The 13,363-nt window shown below is 57.2% G+C and overlaps 2 protein-coding genes across 4 annotated transcripts; both read right to left on the bottom strand.

Moving 5' to 3' along the window:
• Positions 1 to 45: 45 nt before the first annotated feature.
• On the bottom strand, positions 46 to 3,821 carry SCRN2 (secernin 2). 2 transcript variants are annotated; one of them, XM_011382694.1, is made up of 8 exons: positions 3,703 to 3,821; positions 3,147 to 3,320; positions 2,669 to 2,850; positions 1,888 to 2,087; positions 1,214 to 1,429; positions 906 to 1,071; positions 605 to 785; positions 46 to 349 (listed from the first exon to the last, which is right to left on the bottom strand). In XM_011382694.1, the coding sequence occupies exons 2-8, from the start codon at positions 3,318 to 3,320 to the stop codon at positions 191 to 193; spliced, it is 1,278 nt and encodes a 425-aa protein (XP_011380996.1). In that variant the 5' UTR covers positions 3,703 to 3,821; the 3' UTR covers positions 46 to 190. The 2 variants fall into 2 exon arrangements, with proteins under 2 accessions (XP_011380996.1, XP_023380421.1); XM_023524653.1 differs by having other exon boundaries at positions 209 to 349; positions 605 to 796.
• Positions 3,822 to 8,886: 5,065 nt separating this feature from the next.
• On the bottom strand, positions 8,887 to 13,021 carry SP6 (Sp6 transcription factor). 2 transcript variants are annotated; one of them, XR_897205.2, is made up of 3 exons: positions 12,884 to 13,021; positions 9,487 to 10,765; positions 8,887 to 8,973 (listed from the first exon to the last, which is right to left on the bottom strand). XR_897205.2 is itself a non-coding variant. In XM_023524676.1 (2 exons), the coding sequence occupies exon 2, from the start codon at positions 10,710 to 10,712 to the stop codon at positions 9,582 to 9,584; it is 1,131 nt and encodes a 376-aa protein (XP_023380444.1). In that variant the 5' UTR covers positions 10,713 to 10,765; positions 12,884 to 13,021; the 3' UTR covers positions 9,160 to 9,581. The 2 variants fall into 2 exon arrangements, 1 of the variants encoding a protein (XP_023380444.1); XM_023524676.1 differs by lacking the exon at positions 8,887 to 8,973 and having other exon boundaries at positions 9,160 to 10,765.
• Positions 13,022 to 13,363: the final 342 nt, after the last annotated feature.

Below are 13,363 nucleotides of genomic sequence, written 5' to 3'. Positions count from 1 at the left end.
TTATATCGGTGGGGGCATCTCCGGGGGAGCAATCGGTAAAACGCGTAAGACATAAAACACATTTATTAAGGCAAAGGCTGAGCTGGCTACTCAGAACGAGGCTGGGGGCATGAAGGGATTGCTCTGATCCTACTACCCCCAGGGGTCCAAGGCCCCGCACCCCACCCCAGGCCGGGACAAGCTGTGATGCTCAGGCATACGCCTGGCTCTCCCTCTCCACAAAGGCCTGGAAGAGGCCACCCAGCTCCTGGGGCGGCGGGGCCCACTCCCCAGCCAGCAGACCCCGTGCAGCCTCTAGGCCTTCCTGCTCCAGATCCCGCTGCTTCTGCCGCAGCTGCTGCCCCTGATCCTGCCCGGGAAAAGCAAGGATGAGTCTCCAGGACAGGCTTCCCTCCTGGTTAAGGGGGGCATGTCTGCATTCTCACACAGGAGGAAGGACACCACCGACATGCTCCTGGGCAGCTGGCTTTGAAAGGGGAGACTGCTCTCCCCAGCCTGGAAGTCTCTCCGCTTCCAGGTTCACTCATATTTCCAGAGTCCCAGCGGGGGTGGGGGAGTTGAGTCCTCCCCCCGCCCCCGGTAGCTCCTAATCCCTGGGGGTTACCTGCTCCCTATCCATCAGCCCCAGGGCCTTCTGGTGTTCACGGTAGAGAGTGTGCCGGCGATCCACCTGAGTCTGGAATCGTGGCACGGTCCGAATGGGGTCCTGTGCTCCAAAAGTAGGGGACAGCACCTGGGGGGCCTGGGCTGCCCCCGCCCCAAAGATGAAAGGTTTGAACACTGACCTAATGGAACACAGATGGAAGGATCGAGGGCTATCACATCCCTCCATCTCCCCTGCCTGGTACAGCTCTCCCCAGCCTTCCCCAGCCTTCCCCAGCCTTCCCCAGCCTCGTTCCTCTCACCTGGACGGGTCTGGCGTGGCAGTGAGGAAGTGGATGCATGGCTGTGTGGGATCCTGGGGCAGGATAGACACCATGCTGGCTGTGGTGCGGAAGCCTCCAGAGTCCATACAGATGCCACTCTCCTTGTTCCTGAGGATGTCCATCATCACCTCTGCCGTGATGCCCCCTGCCAAGGAGGACAGGGTAAGGGGCCCCCAGGGCAGAAGGGGGACCTCCGGCCTCAGACCAAGCCCCACCGAAGCTGTGGGAGGAGGAGGAGGCTGGTACCGCTGTGGCCTTCCTGGCCCTCACCCCATTCACTCACTGACCTTTCTGCTGCTGCAGCAGCTCCCGCCCAGCCTGGAAGCGGGCCTTGGCAGCCTCCATGCGCACGGGCTGCTGGGTCAGGGAGAAGACCTGAGCGAAGTCAAAAGTGCCCTGGCCGCCCCACCAGCCCTGGGCCTGGGCGTGGGTCCGGAGCTCCGGGTGTTCGGCGGAGATGTCCGTGCCGACGCTCAGCTGGTTGGAGATGTTGCGGGCCCCCTCTGTGGAGAAGACGGGGGTTTGCTCATTTATCGTTAAGCACCTATTCTGTTCCAGGCACTCAGGTAGGTGCTGAGAACACGATGGTGAAGAGAACAGACCTACCCCTTGTAGAGGGAGAAACAGATGAAATGATCACAGAAATAAATGTGAGCTTGCAACTGTGGCGAATGCGATGAAGAGGCACCTGCTTGCATATAGGGGGAAACCTGACCACCAGGGAGTCCAGGAAGGCTTCCCAGAGGAAGAAGCAGGCTGGAGCACAAGAGGACTTAACCAAGTGAAGGGGGAGGATAAGTTCCCCAGTGAGCTCATTTCCCATCTCCCTGGATGGCCCTGCCCCCTGAGAGATTTGCACCTGGATTGGGCCATCCCTGCCGCCAGCCTCTTTCCCACCCCCTCCCAAGGCTGGCAGAAGGGGACACCTTTGGGAGGCAGGCTTCAGCACTGGGTTCCTCACCCTGGATCCTCTGTGCAGCCCACAGTCTCCCCGCAGTCTCCAGCACCCACGCCTCAGTCCGGTCAGCCAGCAAGAAGGTGTTGTGGTAGCAGAACGGTGTGGGGTCCTCCCGGCAGCCACCCCCCTGCCCATAGTGCTCCAGCAAGCCTGTGATCACATGCAAGGCCTCCCGGGCTGAGCTGCTCCGTTCTAAAGCCAGCCTGGCACAAAGAGAGGTCCAAGGAACAGAAGGGTGATGGGGTATCAGTGCCTGGTGGCAGGAGCCCCAATGGACAGAAGAGGCCCAGAGAGGTTTGGTGACAGACCCACGTCACATAGAAAATCTGCCAACAGTCCACAATTATGCCAGTGGTTTTCAAGCTATCTCTGAGGGTTTCATGAAAAGGCCTGAAACAGTCTCAGAGAAAGGTGTCTCCCAATCTCTCTTCAGTCAGAGCTGCTCTGCTTTTATTGGTTTTACAAATCGAGACTCTAGATGAGATTTCACTTGAAAAAAGATTTTACTTCTATTGAGAAGAAATTTAAAACCAGTGCCTTATTTCTGGACCAGGAGAGGCCCAGAGATGGCCACACGTGGGAACTCCTTGCTAGACTGCGCAGATGGGGCCAGGAGAGAGGAGGGGCGGGGCAGCCTTCCTGGCAGACACGGAGGAAAGGTGGGCATAAAGGAGGAAGGAGGCTTTTGTGAGCCAGGCTTGGGGGAGGGGAGGATGGCCTGGGTCAGTATTGAGCCCGAAGATTTCTGGTGTGTCTGTGGGGTGAGGGGGGGCAGGAGCCGCACCTGAGTAGATCCATGCCCAGCAGGGCTTCCCCCTCCCCAACTGGCTCCTTGGTCCACACAGCCTCATTGCCAATGCAGACACCATGTTCATTGGCACCCATCTCAGCCCCCCACAGCCAAGAAGGGCGGCTCAGGATCACAGCATGGGTCTTCAACACCTGTTCCACCTCAATGTAGGTACACTGCAGGTAAGGGAGGAGAAAGGGAGAGTCTACTCAGAAAGAGGTAATTACAAAGTGCTGGCACTGGGCCAGTCGCCTTACACAGCCCTTAAAGGAAGGTCTTATCATTCCCATTTTACAAATGAGGAAGAAGAGTTTGACAGAGGTTAAAAAAAAAGGTTAGGTCCAGACTGGTAGACGTGAGCTCATGCTCTTTCCACTACATCTGGTGGCTTCCCAGGTGTGGGGAACAGAGGAGAAAAGTCTTAGAATTCCTATATCTGCCAACTCCCAGCACCCCATCTGGCCTGACCCACCTGGAGCCGGCTCCCAGGGGTGTGAGTGCCCGCTGGTACAAACACGACCTCCTGCACCTCATCCCGGGGTCGGTCTGAGTTCTTGGCAAAGATCACCGCTGGGATGGCCGAGGCTGGGGGCACCGAGACAAAGCAGTCGCAGGAACATGGGGTGTCAGGGCTCCACAATGCCATCTGGGAAGAAGGAGGGATGAGTGTGTCCCTCTCCTGCCACCTCTCCACCATCTTGGTCAGGACTCAGTCCTAGGGAGCTCCTTTCCCAAGACGTGCAAACAGACACTCAGGGAAGACACTTCCCTCGGGTTCTGGACCCTCAGGACCCCAGGCACGAATATGCGCGATTTTCCAGCGGAGGTACCCACTCTCTCCCCAAGCTCCAGGCCTGGGAGTCAGCAGGCAGGCACAGCCCGTGTTCACTTCGAGGGCCCTGCCCTACTGAGAGTCCTGGCCCTTCGTGGGACCGACCATCTCCCTAGCTATCCCGCCCCTCTCCAAGAGTCCCACGCCTCTCTTCTGTCCCTCTCTTCTGGCTTCCCCAGTAGTGTATGCTCCTCACCTTCTCTCCCTCCAAGATACCCAGCTTAGTCCCGGACGCCACTGCCTCTGTTTAGGGTCAGAAACAGGGACGGAAGCTCTCAGGTGACCTGGAAGGCCTTTGCCCCAGGGGGCGGAGCCGGAACCGAGCACCTGCAGTTCCTCTGTCTTCCACCAGGGTGTGCGCCAGCACCATTTCTTGAGTGGAGCGGCCTTCCAATCTGGCTACCTGCCCTTCCCAGGGGGCAGCTTTCAGGACGAATAAAGTCTGCGAATTAGCGGGCAACTCCAATGAGGTCACTGTGGGGAGCGGAAGCTGGGGATGGAAAGGACCCCAGGTGAAAAGGAAGGAAAGAAAAACTGGGCTGATTTATTAGAGAGCTGGGACTACTGGAGTATTCGGAGTCTAAGAAAGAACCTCTGCTACTTGTGCCTTGGTCTGAATTCCAAAGTCCCACGCTGGTGCCCACCCACCTCCTTAATAAGATCTATGAGTGATCAGGCCAGGAGGTGTAGGGAACAGTTAAGTTAATGCACTTTTAAAAGGGCACATATACACAAAACCCATCCAATGCCTGAAGGGCCAATTCTGCCCCCACAGTGCCCAAACTCATAGGAAGATAGCTTTGAAAGGAAATTTGGGGATGTCTATTACGAAGGTTTGGTGCCTTTACATATAGTGAAGCTGAAACAGCACAGGAGAAATCTTGGCCAAGTGGGACACACATCATTGTGGAGGAGGACTCCGGTCTCAAATTCTGCTTCCTGAATCATTTTCCTATAAACCATCTCCCTAACCAGCACTTAAGCCAATGTATCTCATGCCTTTTTGCTCTGTGGAGCCCTCCAGGAATGGGGGAGGGGAGACACTACAGATTATCTACGTCTCCCACATCCATCTGCCAACCAGTCAGGGCTTCTGCTCAGAGTCCTGGCCATAGCACGCAAGCTTGTGGTCACTCCTGGGATAGGAATGAAGGCAGAGACTGAGGCTTTCCAGGAGGCAGGCTTCGGGCAGGTGTGCTGGGTTATCGCTAAAGGAGACCAGCCAGATGAGGCTGTTGGGGCCTACATCTGAGATATTTCTTAATTGCCTCCGGGTATACAGATCTGAGTCCCAAGAAGATGCTTTCTCCAGCAAGATAGGCTTCACTTTCAGAAAGGGGACTGCCACTTGTAGAGAAGAATGACCTAGAAGCTGGGCTGGAGGCAGGAACTCTGCATACCACCGTCTCATCTGGCTTCCACTACAGTTCCACAGGGTCTTTGAGCAGGTCACTTGCCCTGCAAGGGCCTCAGTTTTCCCGGCGGCAGAATAAAGGCATTAGACTTGATCAGTGGTTCTCAACCACGAGTAGGGTGAGGAAGGGTTATTTTTCAACCACACAACTCTTTAATACTCTGCACACAATACTTTAACACTCTGCTATCAAAGTGTCTGGGAAGCATCACCTGAAAGCTTGTGGAAATTGCAGAATCTGAGGCTCTACTTCAGACCTACTGAACCAGAAGCTGCATGTTAACAAGACCCCAGGTGTGAAGTTTGGGAAGCACTGTTCTGATGCACTCCCACAATGCATAACTAGGTGGGGGGTTGGGGAATCAGGGTATCTTGAAAAATTCCATGAGTAATTCAACTATGCCATCTACTGGGTGGGAAGAACTGGACTGTTTGGTTCCTGAGATTCTATTCAAACCTACACTGCTAAGATGCTGAGCAGTCAGGCTCACTGGGACTAATGGGGAGGTGAAAGCTGCTTAGGTACGGTGTTCCGGAGAGGTGGCGAGGTTGCCATTGGATGTCATTCCAAGAGCAAACATCAAGGCTGTGTGCTAGCGCCAACAAAGCGGCCTGCAGGAAAGCTGGTTCACCTCCTGCACGTCCCCTGCTGCCCGCTGTGGGGCAGGAACAGGCAGGAGGCGAGGCTTGGGACAGCTGCAGCATAGCCTCAGGCAGCTGTTCCCCTGCCGCCTGCTCCTCTGTCACTTTCCCATTCCTGATTTCACTCACCCACCCTAGAGGAATTCTACTCCCACTTCCCAGGGGAGGAGATGGAAGTTCAGAAAGGTCACCCAGAGCGTCAGTCCAGATGTTCTGATTCCCCTCCGGGATCATCCTGCTGGGGGCATCAGATCTGAGGTCAGAGGTGGCTTTGGGTTCCATTAGGGGGCCAGGCCAGCTAGGCAGCATTGCTGCCAAGGCAAACGAGCTAGTGAGCGTCAGAGCCCCACCAGAGGCCCCCGCTAAGAATGCAGGTCAGCAGGAGGAGCTGCAAGGGGAGGAGGGGCGGCCCCAGCCCTGCCCAGACAGGCCCAGCCGGCCCCAGAGCTGCCCTCCTGTCCTTGGGGGACCAATGGGGTCTAACTCCTCCAGAACCAGGAAGACAAAAGAGGCACCCCAAGAAGTGGGGCAGGCATGAGGTCATAGGAAAATATGTCTGTCCCTCCTCCTCCCAGACTTCTAAATACAGGAGCAGATGGAAACGAAACATTTGTCCCCCTAGACCAGACTGGTTTCCTCCCTAAATCATTCTGATCCCTCCATTCCAAGGTAAACTTTGTGACCCCAAACTCAGACATGAGATGGAGTGGACCGACCTGGGTTTGGCTCTTGAGAAATTGGGTTAGGGTTAGAGGAGGGTAAATAGAAATCCCACTAGGGAAAAAGAACAGTTTTGGCAAAAAAAAAAAAAAAAAGTAGGATAGGAAGGTGAAAGGGCACAATAACCTCCCCTGCCCCTGAAGCTCAAACTGATCTTCCACCTCTCCTCCTGGTTTCGGGGTTCTGGAGTTGAAGTTTTTACTCATTTGACATGAATTAGGCACCAACTACATACCAGGCATTGGGCGGCCTGGGACAGTGAGCACAGACGGGCATTTCTGCACATCCGAGGGCACTCGTGGGTCCCGCGAGGGCGCACTGTGCACAGCGTGGTTGTGTAACTGGCAGGCCTTAATCTGCGATTTGCAGTAGGAGCCTTTCCCTCATACCTTCCAGCTGGGCGGGAGCCCATCAGATATCTTGGCTGCCTTTCATCGCCTTGTCCCTGATAGGGATCATCTTGGGTGAAGAAATCGCTGTCAGTCACCCCCACCTCACTCACAGCCAGAGGGACTGATTGACACACACACCCCCATACGGGTGGGGTGAGGGTGCCAAGAGGCTGGCTATCTCTGGGAAGGCAGGGAACCAGCGTTCTTGGCAGGGGAGGGGAAAGAGGGGGCTTATATGTGCAGGAGGAAGGAAATATCTAGAACCTCCTCATCCCCACAGGTGAAGACCAGGGAGGGACAGTCAGCACAGATGTCAACCCAGAGGGAGCTCCTCCCTCCTTCGGCACCAGCCACCTCCAGGGCAGGATCTGACCCTTGGATCAGCTCAACTCTGCCCCAAACAGAGGGAGGTGAGGCTGCCCAGAGCTGCAAGATCAAAGGGAAGTATCCACCCCACCCTGCAGCCACCCTGGTCCTCACTGCTGAGACACTGAGTCAAAAAGGGAACCCGAGCTGGAAGACAAACGAAGCAACGATGTGGTTGATCACTTTATTATGGCATTAAAAAACACAGGCTGTTTCTTCCTCCTCTTTCCCCCTACAAAGTGGATTCACAGCAGTTAAAGAAAAAAAAAATCCTACATTTCTCCTCTAGGGGGCTGCCTAGAAGGGGGCAGACAGCCAAGCAACCTAGATCTATAAAGGAGGGGAGCAGAAGAAAACCTAACCAAAGCCCTCATCCGACACCTTAGAGCTCGGGGCCTCCATAGGGCGTAGACTCTGTGTCCCCCCACCACCAACACCTATTCGGGAGTTCCCCTCAGAAGGGTCACTGGGAAAGGCTGTCCTGGTGGCACAGGGAGGGGGTGGCTGGTTTCGATGGGTGGAGGAGAAAGACATCCCACACCCACAGTGCCCTCCCTCTCTCCCCCTCTCTCTACCTGGCCAGGCAACCTGCAGGTGCTGCCAACTCTCCTGCCCCCGACCCTCTCAGCAAGGAAAGGGACCTCTTATTGGGTTAGTAGGAGGTAGGGAAAGGAGGGAGCATAAAGAAAGAGCATTACTTCTTAAACTACCTCTGGCCCATGAGTCCCTCAGGGAGAGTCACCCTGTCCCTTTCAAGAAGGGCTCCCTTTCTGGGCAAACACACAGTCCCACCCAGATCACAGCCCCATTTCCCAGAGCTTCCAGTCCTTGGGCTGGGTCCAGAATCCTCAACAGAGGAGGAGACACTGTGGGCCTAGGCCCCAGGACCTTGGACGGGGGAAAAAAGATGGGGTCTCCCTGGCTGGAGACCCCAGGCTCAGTAAAGAAACACAGACACACACACACACGCACACACACACACACACGCACACACACGTACGTACACATAGACATGCACACACGCATGCCCTAATATTAAATAAAATACCCTTTGCTTATAACTTAAAAATCAATACACAACTAATCCTCACATAGGGCTGTGGGTGGAGAAAGAGGGCCGGTGGGAAGGGGAGGTGAGGGGGAACCTTACGGACTCCACCTCAAGCCTGGGAAAGCACACTAGCTCCAAACCCAGCAGCTTCCTTCCCTTTGCCAGGCTCAGCTTCTGCTGGGTTTCTCCTCTCCCCCGCTTTCCCACTCTATGATCACAATCAAGATGTATTTCTAGCTTCTAAAGAAGGGAACAAGGACAGCTTCCCGGACAGCACCTCAGAAGGCAGATCCATCCCACTGGGAGAACAACTCCTTCATATGGGGGGTGAGGGAAAGGAGCCTCCTAACACACACTCTAAAGGAGGGGCAGAGGTTTGCAGGGAAAGGGGAGGGTTCAGCTAAAGAAAGAGTGGGGATTAGCTTCTGGTGAGCAGGAGATGGCCAGGCAGAGTCCTGCACTCTAAGTGGGAACCACTGGAGGTCCCTCTGTTGGGACACTCCCAACAAACCAAGGTAATCCTCTTCCTGGGACTTAGGATGAGGAACTACACAAATTCTAGAGCCGGGGCTCCTGGCTGCCTTGAAAGCTTACATCGGGGTGGAGGACAGATAACAGATGGGGAAATGGGACTACTTAACTTTATTTTTAATAAGACCAAAAATTAAGGACTGAATCTGGGTTCAAGAGAGAGAAGGGGTTAGTTCCTTCCATTCCCCCACTAAATCCCTTTCTCTAATTGGAGAAAGGGACTTCCTTGCTCAACCGCTCCCCCACTCCGCCCCCCATCTAGCTCTCTCCTCCCACCACAGTTCTGGCTGGGAAGCTGTCTCGGATTCTGGCCCTCTTCCCCTCTTCCTTCATGGCTCCATCAGACGGGGTCTGGAAGGATTAAGGAGGCGCATCAAAGGAGTTATTTCTACAGCAACAACCCTCCCAGCCCGATAGAGACCTCTCCCTAAGGGGGACCCCCAGCCTCCCCTACCCCATCTCAGCTCTCTCTCTGGAAACCCTAGGGGAAGGGGCACTAGGAGAGGGATGAAAGAGACCCAGGCCGCAGGGCGGTTCCGGAGGCACTTTTATGTCCCAGTTCCCAGGAGCTAAAGACGTGTCCAGACAGCTACCCCCAGCGCCAGGGGCGGCCCCACTCCGGGGACGCATGGTCTCCTCTAGCGGGTCCCCTCCGCCTCCAGCAGCGGTAGAGGTGCCCCACCCCAACCCCCCAGCCTGGAGTTGTGAGTGGAATAGCGAAGAAACGACGACAGAGGGCCTTGCACGGCTCATCCCCGCCCAACCAGTCAAACGCGTCCCGTCCAGCCCCAGAGACTAAAACACCCCTAGCGCCCCCTCTCCCTGACACCGCACCACTTTTCCTCCCTCTCAATAAATAACCACCTTCTCCTTTTAAGCCGCTCCCCAAGGGCATCAGGCCAGGGTGCTCTCTTCTGATGCCCCCAGGGGAGACCAGCGGGGAGGCGGTACCGAGGAGCTCAATTGGAGGCAGCCGCGCTGCCCTCCGCCTCCCGCTTGCCTTTGCCCCCGGAGGGCTCCACCGCTCCGCCGGCCTTGCCCTCGCCTGTGGCCGCCCCGGCAGCCTCTTCTTTGGCGCCCTCGTGGGTTTTCATGTGTTTCGCCAGGTGGTCGCTGCGCATGAAGACTCGGCTGCAGACCGCACAGGGGAACTTCTTGGTGCCCGTGTGGGTCTGGAGGTGGCGCTGCAGCTCATCCGAGCGCGTGAAGCGCTTGCCGCAGAAGAGCCAGTTGCACACGAAGGGACGGTCGCCGCTGTGCCAGCGCAGGTGCGCCTTCAGGTGCGACGTCTTGGCATAGGCTTTCCCGCAGCCTGGGATGTGGCAGTTGTGCAAATGCTTCTTCTTGCCCCCGTCGGGTCCGCACGGAGCCCCCAGTCGCTCCGCCTCCAGGCAGTTAGGGCAACGGCACACGGTCTGGCCTGAGCTCCGGGGCACTGACCGCCGGGAGCCTTTGGGCCGGGCTATACCGTCCAGACTGGAATCCAGCCCCGGGGCCTCCGGAGCGGCAGCTTCCAAGGCCTTTGCCCCGTCGGGAGGTCCCAGGAGGTGCTGCCCTCCAGCGGCTGGGAGGAGGTGGTGCGGATGTGGGTGAGGTGGTGGACCACAAAGTTGGTGGTCTCCGACGTAGCCCCCCAAACCAGCCTGAAGCGCCCCTGGATGGCCAGGTGAGGTCAGCGCGCCCTGAGTGTGGGGGAGGTCCATCCAGCTGGTGCCGGGATGAAGGTCCCACCATGAGCCATCCTCGGTGCCTGGATGAGTCGGCCGGAACCACGATTCGTAATGGTGTGACATGTCCGGCTGCAGGAGCTTGGAAAAGGGTCCCGGGGCCAAGGGACTGTCGCTTTCCAGGTCCTCGCAGGTTACCCGAGAGGAGGCCCCCGGGAGCTCATAGCCCTGTGAGAAGTCCACCTCAGGACCCAGCGGGAGGCTCTGCAGCTCTCCAGGCTGCAGCGGGGAGGGGTAGTCCCCTGCCTCCGGGCTCGTGTGGCCCTGGTATGTTTGGAGAGGCTGCAGGTCGAGGCGCGGCGGGGAGGCGTGAGGCGCGTCCGTGTGCTGGCTGCCCAGAGAGCCGCAGACAGCGGTTAGCATTGCCGGGATCCGGGGTGGGGGACAGGAACGGTCAGGGGCACCTCAGGTGAGACCTAAAGGAGGCAAAGAAAAGGTGAGTGAGCCAAGTCATCAGCTCACTTTCAGTCCCAACCTAGATCTCCTCCCTGTAAAGTGCCCCGCTCTGGCCCCCCGGGTGAAAAAGAGGAACACGCTGCTGGGTGGGGACTAAAGATCATTTAAGAGAATTTGAGAGTGCTAGGAAGGGTTGAGTGAGTGAGGTTTCTTGGCCATGGGCAGAGGATGATGGAAGTCTACCTTCTCCTAGGTTATCCCTCCTATGGCACCCAGCTTATCCTGAGAGTCGAGTTGGTTCTGGGCTGCTAAGTTTGATACGCTTACAGTACAATGCTCAAACCATCCCACCTCAACTGCCCAGGCCCCCCTGCAGACCTGCTGCCGGCCAAAATGGAGGATCTAGACCCATCTCAGCATGCCCAGTTTAACTCAGGACACAGATGAGGAGAGGGAAGTGGTCTGTTTCTGAAACTCAAACTCTGAGGTGACCTGACTTCTCAAAGGACAAAGCATAGTCTGATTTTGAAGAAAGAGCTCTCATTCCATCCTTGAGCCATGTTCAGTAGAAGAGCATTTCACTGCTCTACCTCACTCCCCTCAGTTCCCTGCCTGGCTCCACCAAACTCACTCCCTGGCCCCCACCCCTTTCCCTCAGGCAGAACTTCACCTCCCTGGGGGTCCAGCTGCAGTGCCAGTTTCCGGAGGACTTCTCACCGCCAGAGAAAGTTAAGCCCCCTTTCAAGTCCTGACCCACAGCTGGTGCTAGCCAGCTCTCTCGCTGCTGCCCATGCCCTCCTCCAATGGAAGAGAGACCCAGATGTGAAGCTAGGAGGAGTCACCTTCCCCAGAGAAAGGAGTCAGGGAGAGAAGAGCTTACCAGCAAGTTCAGGAAGGTAAAATTGCCACCCCTTAAGGGATGCAGGGTCAGAGTAGAGGAAGCTGAGCGCAACAGGAAAAGCTAGAATTCACAGAAATCAAAAAGGAGAATTACCCAAAGAGATTACATAAGGGGATCCATTGTAGGCATGGATCATTTTTAAGAACTCTACAGATGATTCTAAAATACAGCCAAGTGTTGAGAACCACCGCTTCAGGCCAACCCTCTTATTTTAAAAAAGAGAGGAGATTGAGGCAGTATTTGGAGAAGTGACTTGAACAAAAACATTCATTCATTCAATCAACAAATATGTACTGTATGTACCTCTGTGAACCAGGTCTTTCCACTTTCCCTAAACCATTGGGAACCCAAAAATCTCCACCCCTTTCTTGCCTACATATCTGTGACTTGAAGATTCCCCACCTCTCCCTAAGGCCTGGGAGCTCTGATGCCCCAGGTGTGGGGTTTGTGTCCTGGGCCTCCTCTGATAGTGACAGATGAGAGTTATGGTTTATGGCAGGGACTTCACACAGCTGACCCTCTGCTTCTGGTACCAGGGAGGTGGCCCCGGTAGTCTGGCAAAGGGAGAGAGAGAGGGACTGGGGCGCCTACTGAGGCTCCTGTTGCCTCACCACAAGAAAGGAACAGGGCGAAGCGGCAGGAATGGAGCCTCAGGCCCAGGCGGGGCAGCCCAGAAAGGGCTGGGCGGGAGCAGTGAGGCCGGGGACCCTAATAGCTTTTGGCGCCTGGGAATGGCCCCAGGGGCTAGGGGGTGGGGAGGCTAACGACCCAGGCCCCAGGCTCCACAGAGTGACCTTTCCAGAAGCAGGGCAGGAAGCTCAGTCCTGGGATGCGTCGCCTGCTAGCAAGGTTTCGGGGAGGGAGACAGCAGGACGCGAACTCCCGGCTTCCCTCTCCCCAAAGCGGGAAGGCGGCTAGAGACACCTTCCTCCCCGCTTCCGCCGGCTGCCTCTCCCGATCACCGGCTTCCAGGTGATCAAGACTTCCGTACCCGCAGTCCTCAAGCTTCAAGTCCTCCAGTTGTCCCAGTCGCTCCAGTTTCCCCAGTTTCCAGCCTCCTCGATCCATTCAGTCTCTCCCGTCCGCCCAGTTTTAACTTCGCCTGGGCTCTAAGCCCCTCAGATTTCTGAGGACCACCTCCCCCAAGGCCATAAGAGGCTGTGGCGCGCTCCGGGCGCATCTTTCCAAGAGGATCCCGGTAGCGCTCACCCCTCGCCGCCCCGACGCGGGCTCCTACCTCGAGGCTGCGCTCGGGCTCCGGGCACGGCTGGCTGGCGCGCTACGGGCGGACGCTCCTGGGCCCTGGGCGCCGGCGGACTCTCCAGCCGAGAGGAGCAGGGGCCGAGGGCGAGCCGGGGCTGTGATCCGACCCGGTGGCGGGTGGCGGAGGAGGGGCGGAGGGCGGGCGGGAGCCAGCAAGCGAGCGAGCGAGCGAGGCCAGCTCCGCCCGTGACTCACCCGCGCGCTCTGCCTTCATCCCCGGCCCAGCGCTCCTTTTTCCCCGGAATCTCGGCCCCGCCCACCTCACCTGCGGCCGCCTTTAACCCTTGCGGGCTCGGCTGGACTGGAGGCCCTGCGGAGCCCGGCCTGCGAGGAGGGGGCGGGCGGGGAGTGGGGGAGGGATCGCTAACTAGGTCGCCTCCCGCCCCCTCCCTCGCTCCTCCCTTGTCCTTCCACTCCTTCGGCGAGGGGCGCGGGCGGAGCGTTCCCCAGGTTC

Source organism: Pteropus vampyrus, unplaced genomic scaffold, assembly GCF_000151845.1.
Source record: "Pteropus vampyrus isolate Shadow unplaced genomic scaffold, Pvam_2.0 Scaffold486, whole genome shotgun sequence".
Lineage (NCBI taxonomy): Eukaryota > Metazoa > Chordata > Mammalia > Chiroptera > Pteropodidae > Pteropus > Pteropus vampyrus.
Note: the sequence above shows the minus strand (reverse complement) of the source record. Positions and strands in the feature narration are given on the sequence as shown.

Excerpts from the sequence above, each read along its gene's own strand:
- SCRN2 (XM_011382694.1), bottom strand. The coding sequence starts at position 3,320 with ATGGCATTGTGGAGCCCTGACACCCCATGTTCCTGCGACTGCTTTGTC. Across the intron at positions 2,851-3,146 it reads CCCCTGGGAGCCGGCTCCAG|TGTACCTACATTGAGGTGGA; the intron begins GTGGGTCAGGCC and ends CCTTACCTGCAG. Across the intron at positions 350-604 it reads GGCTGATGGATAGGGAGCAG|GATCAGGGGCAGCAGCTGCG; the intron begins GTAACCCCCAGG and ends TTTCCCGGGCAG.
- SP6 (XM_023524676.1), bottom strand. The coding sequence starts at position 10,712 with ATGCTAACCGCTGTCTGCGGCTCTCTGGGCAGCCAGCACACGGACGCG.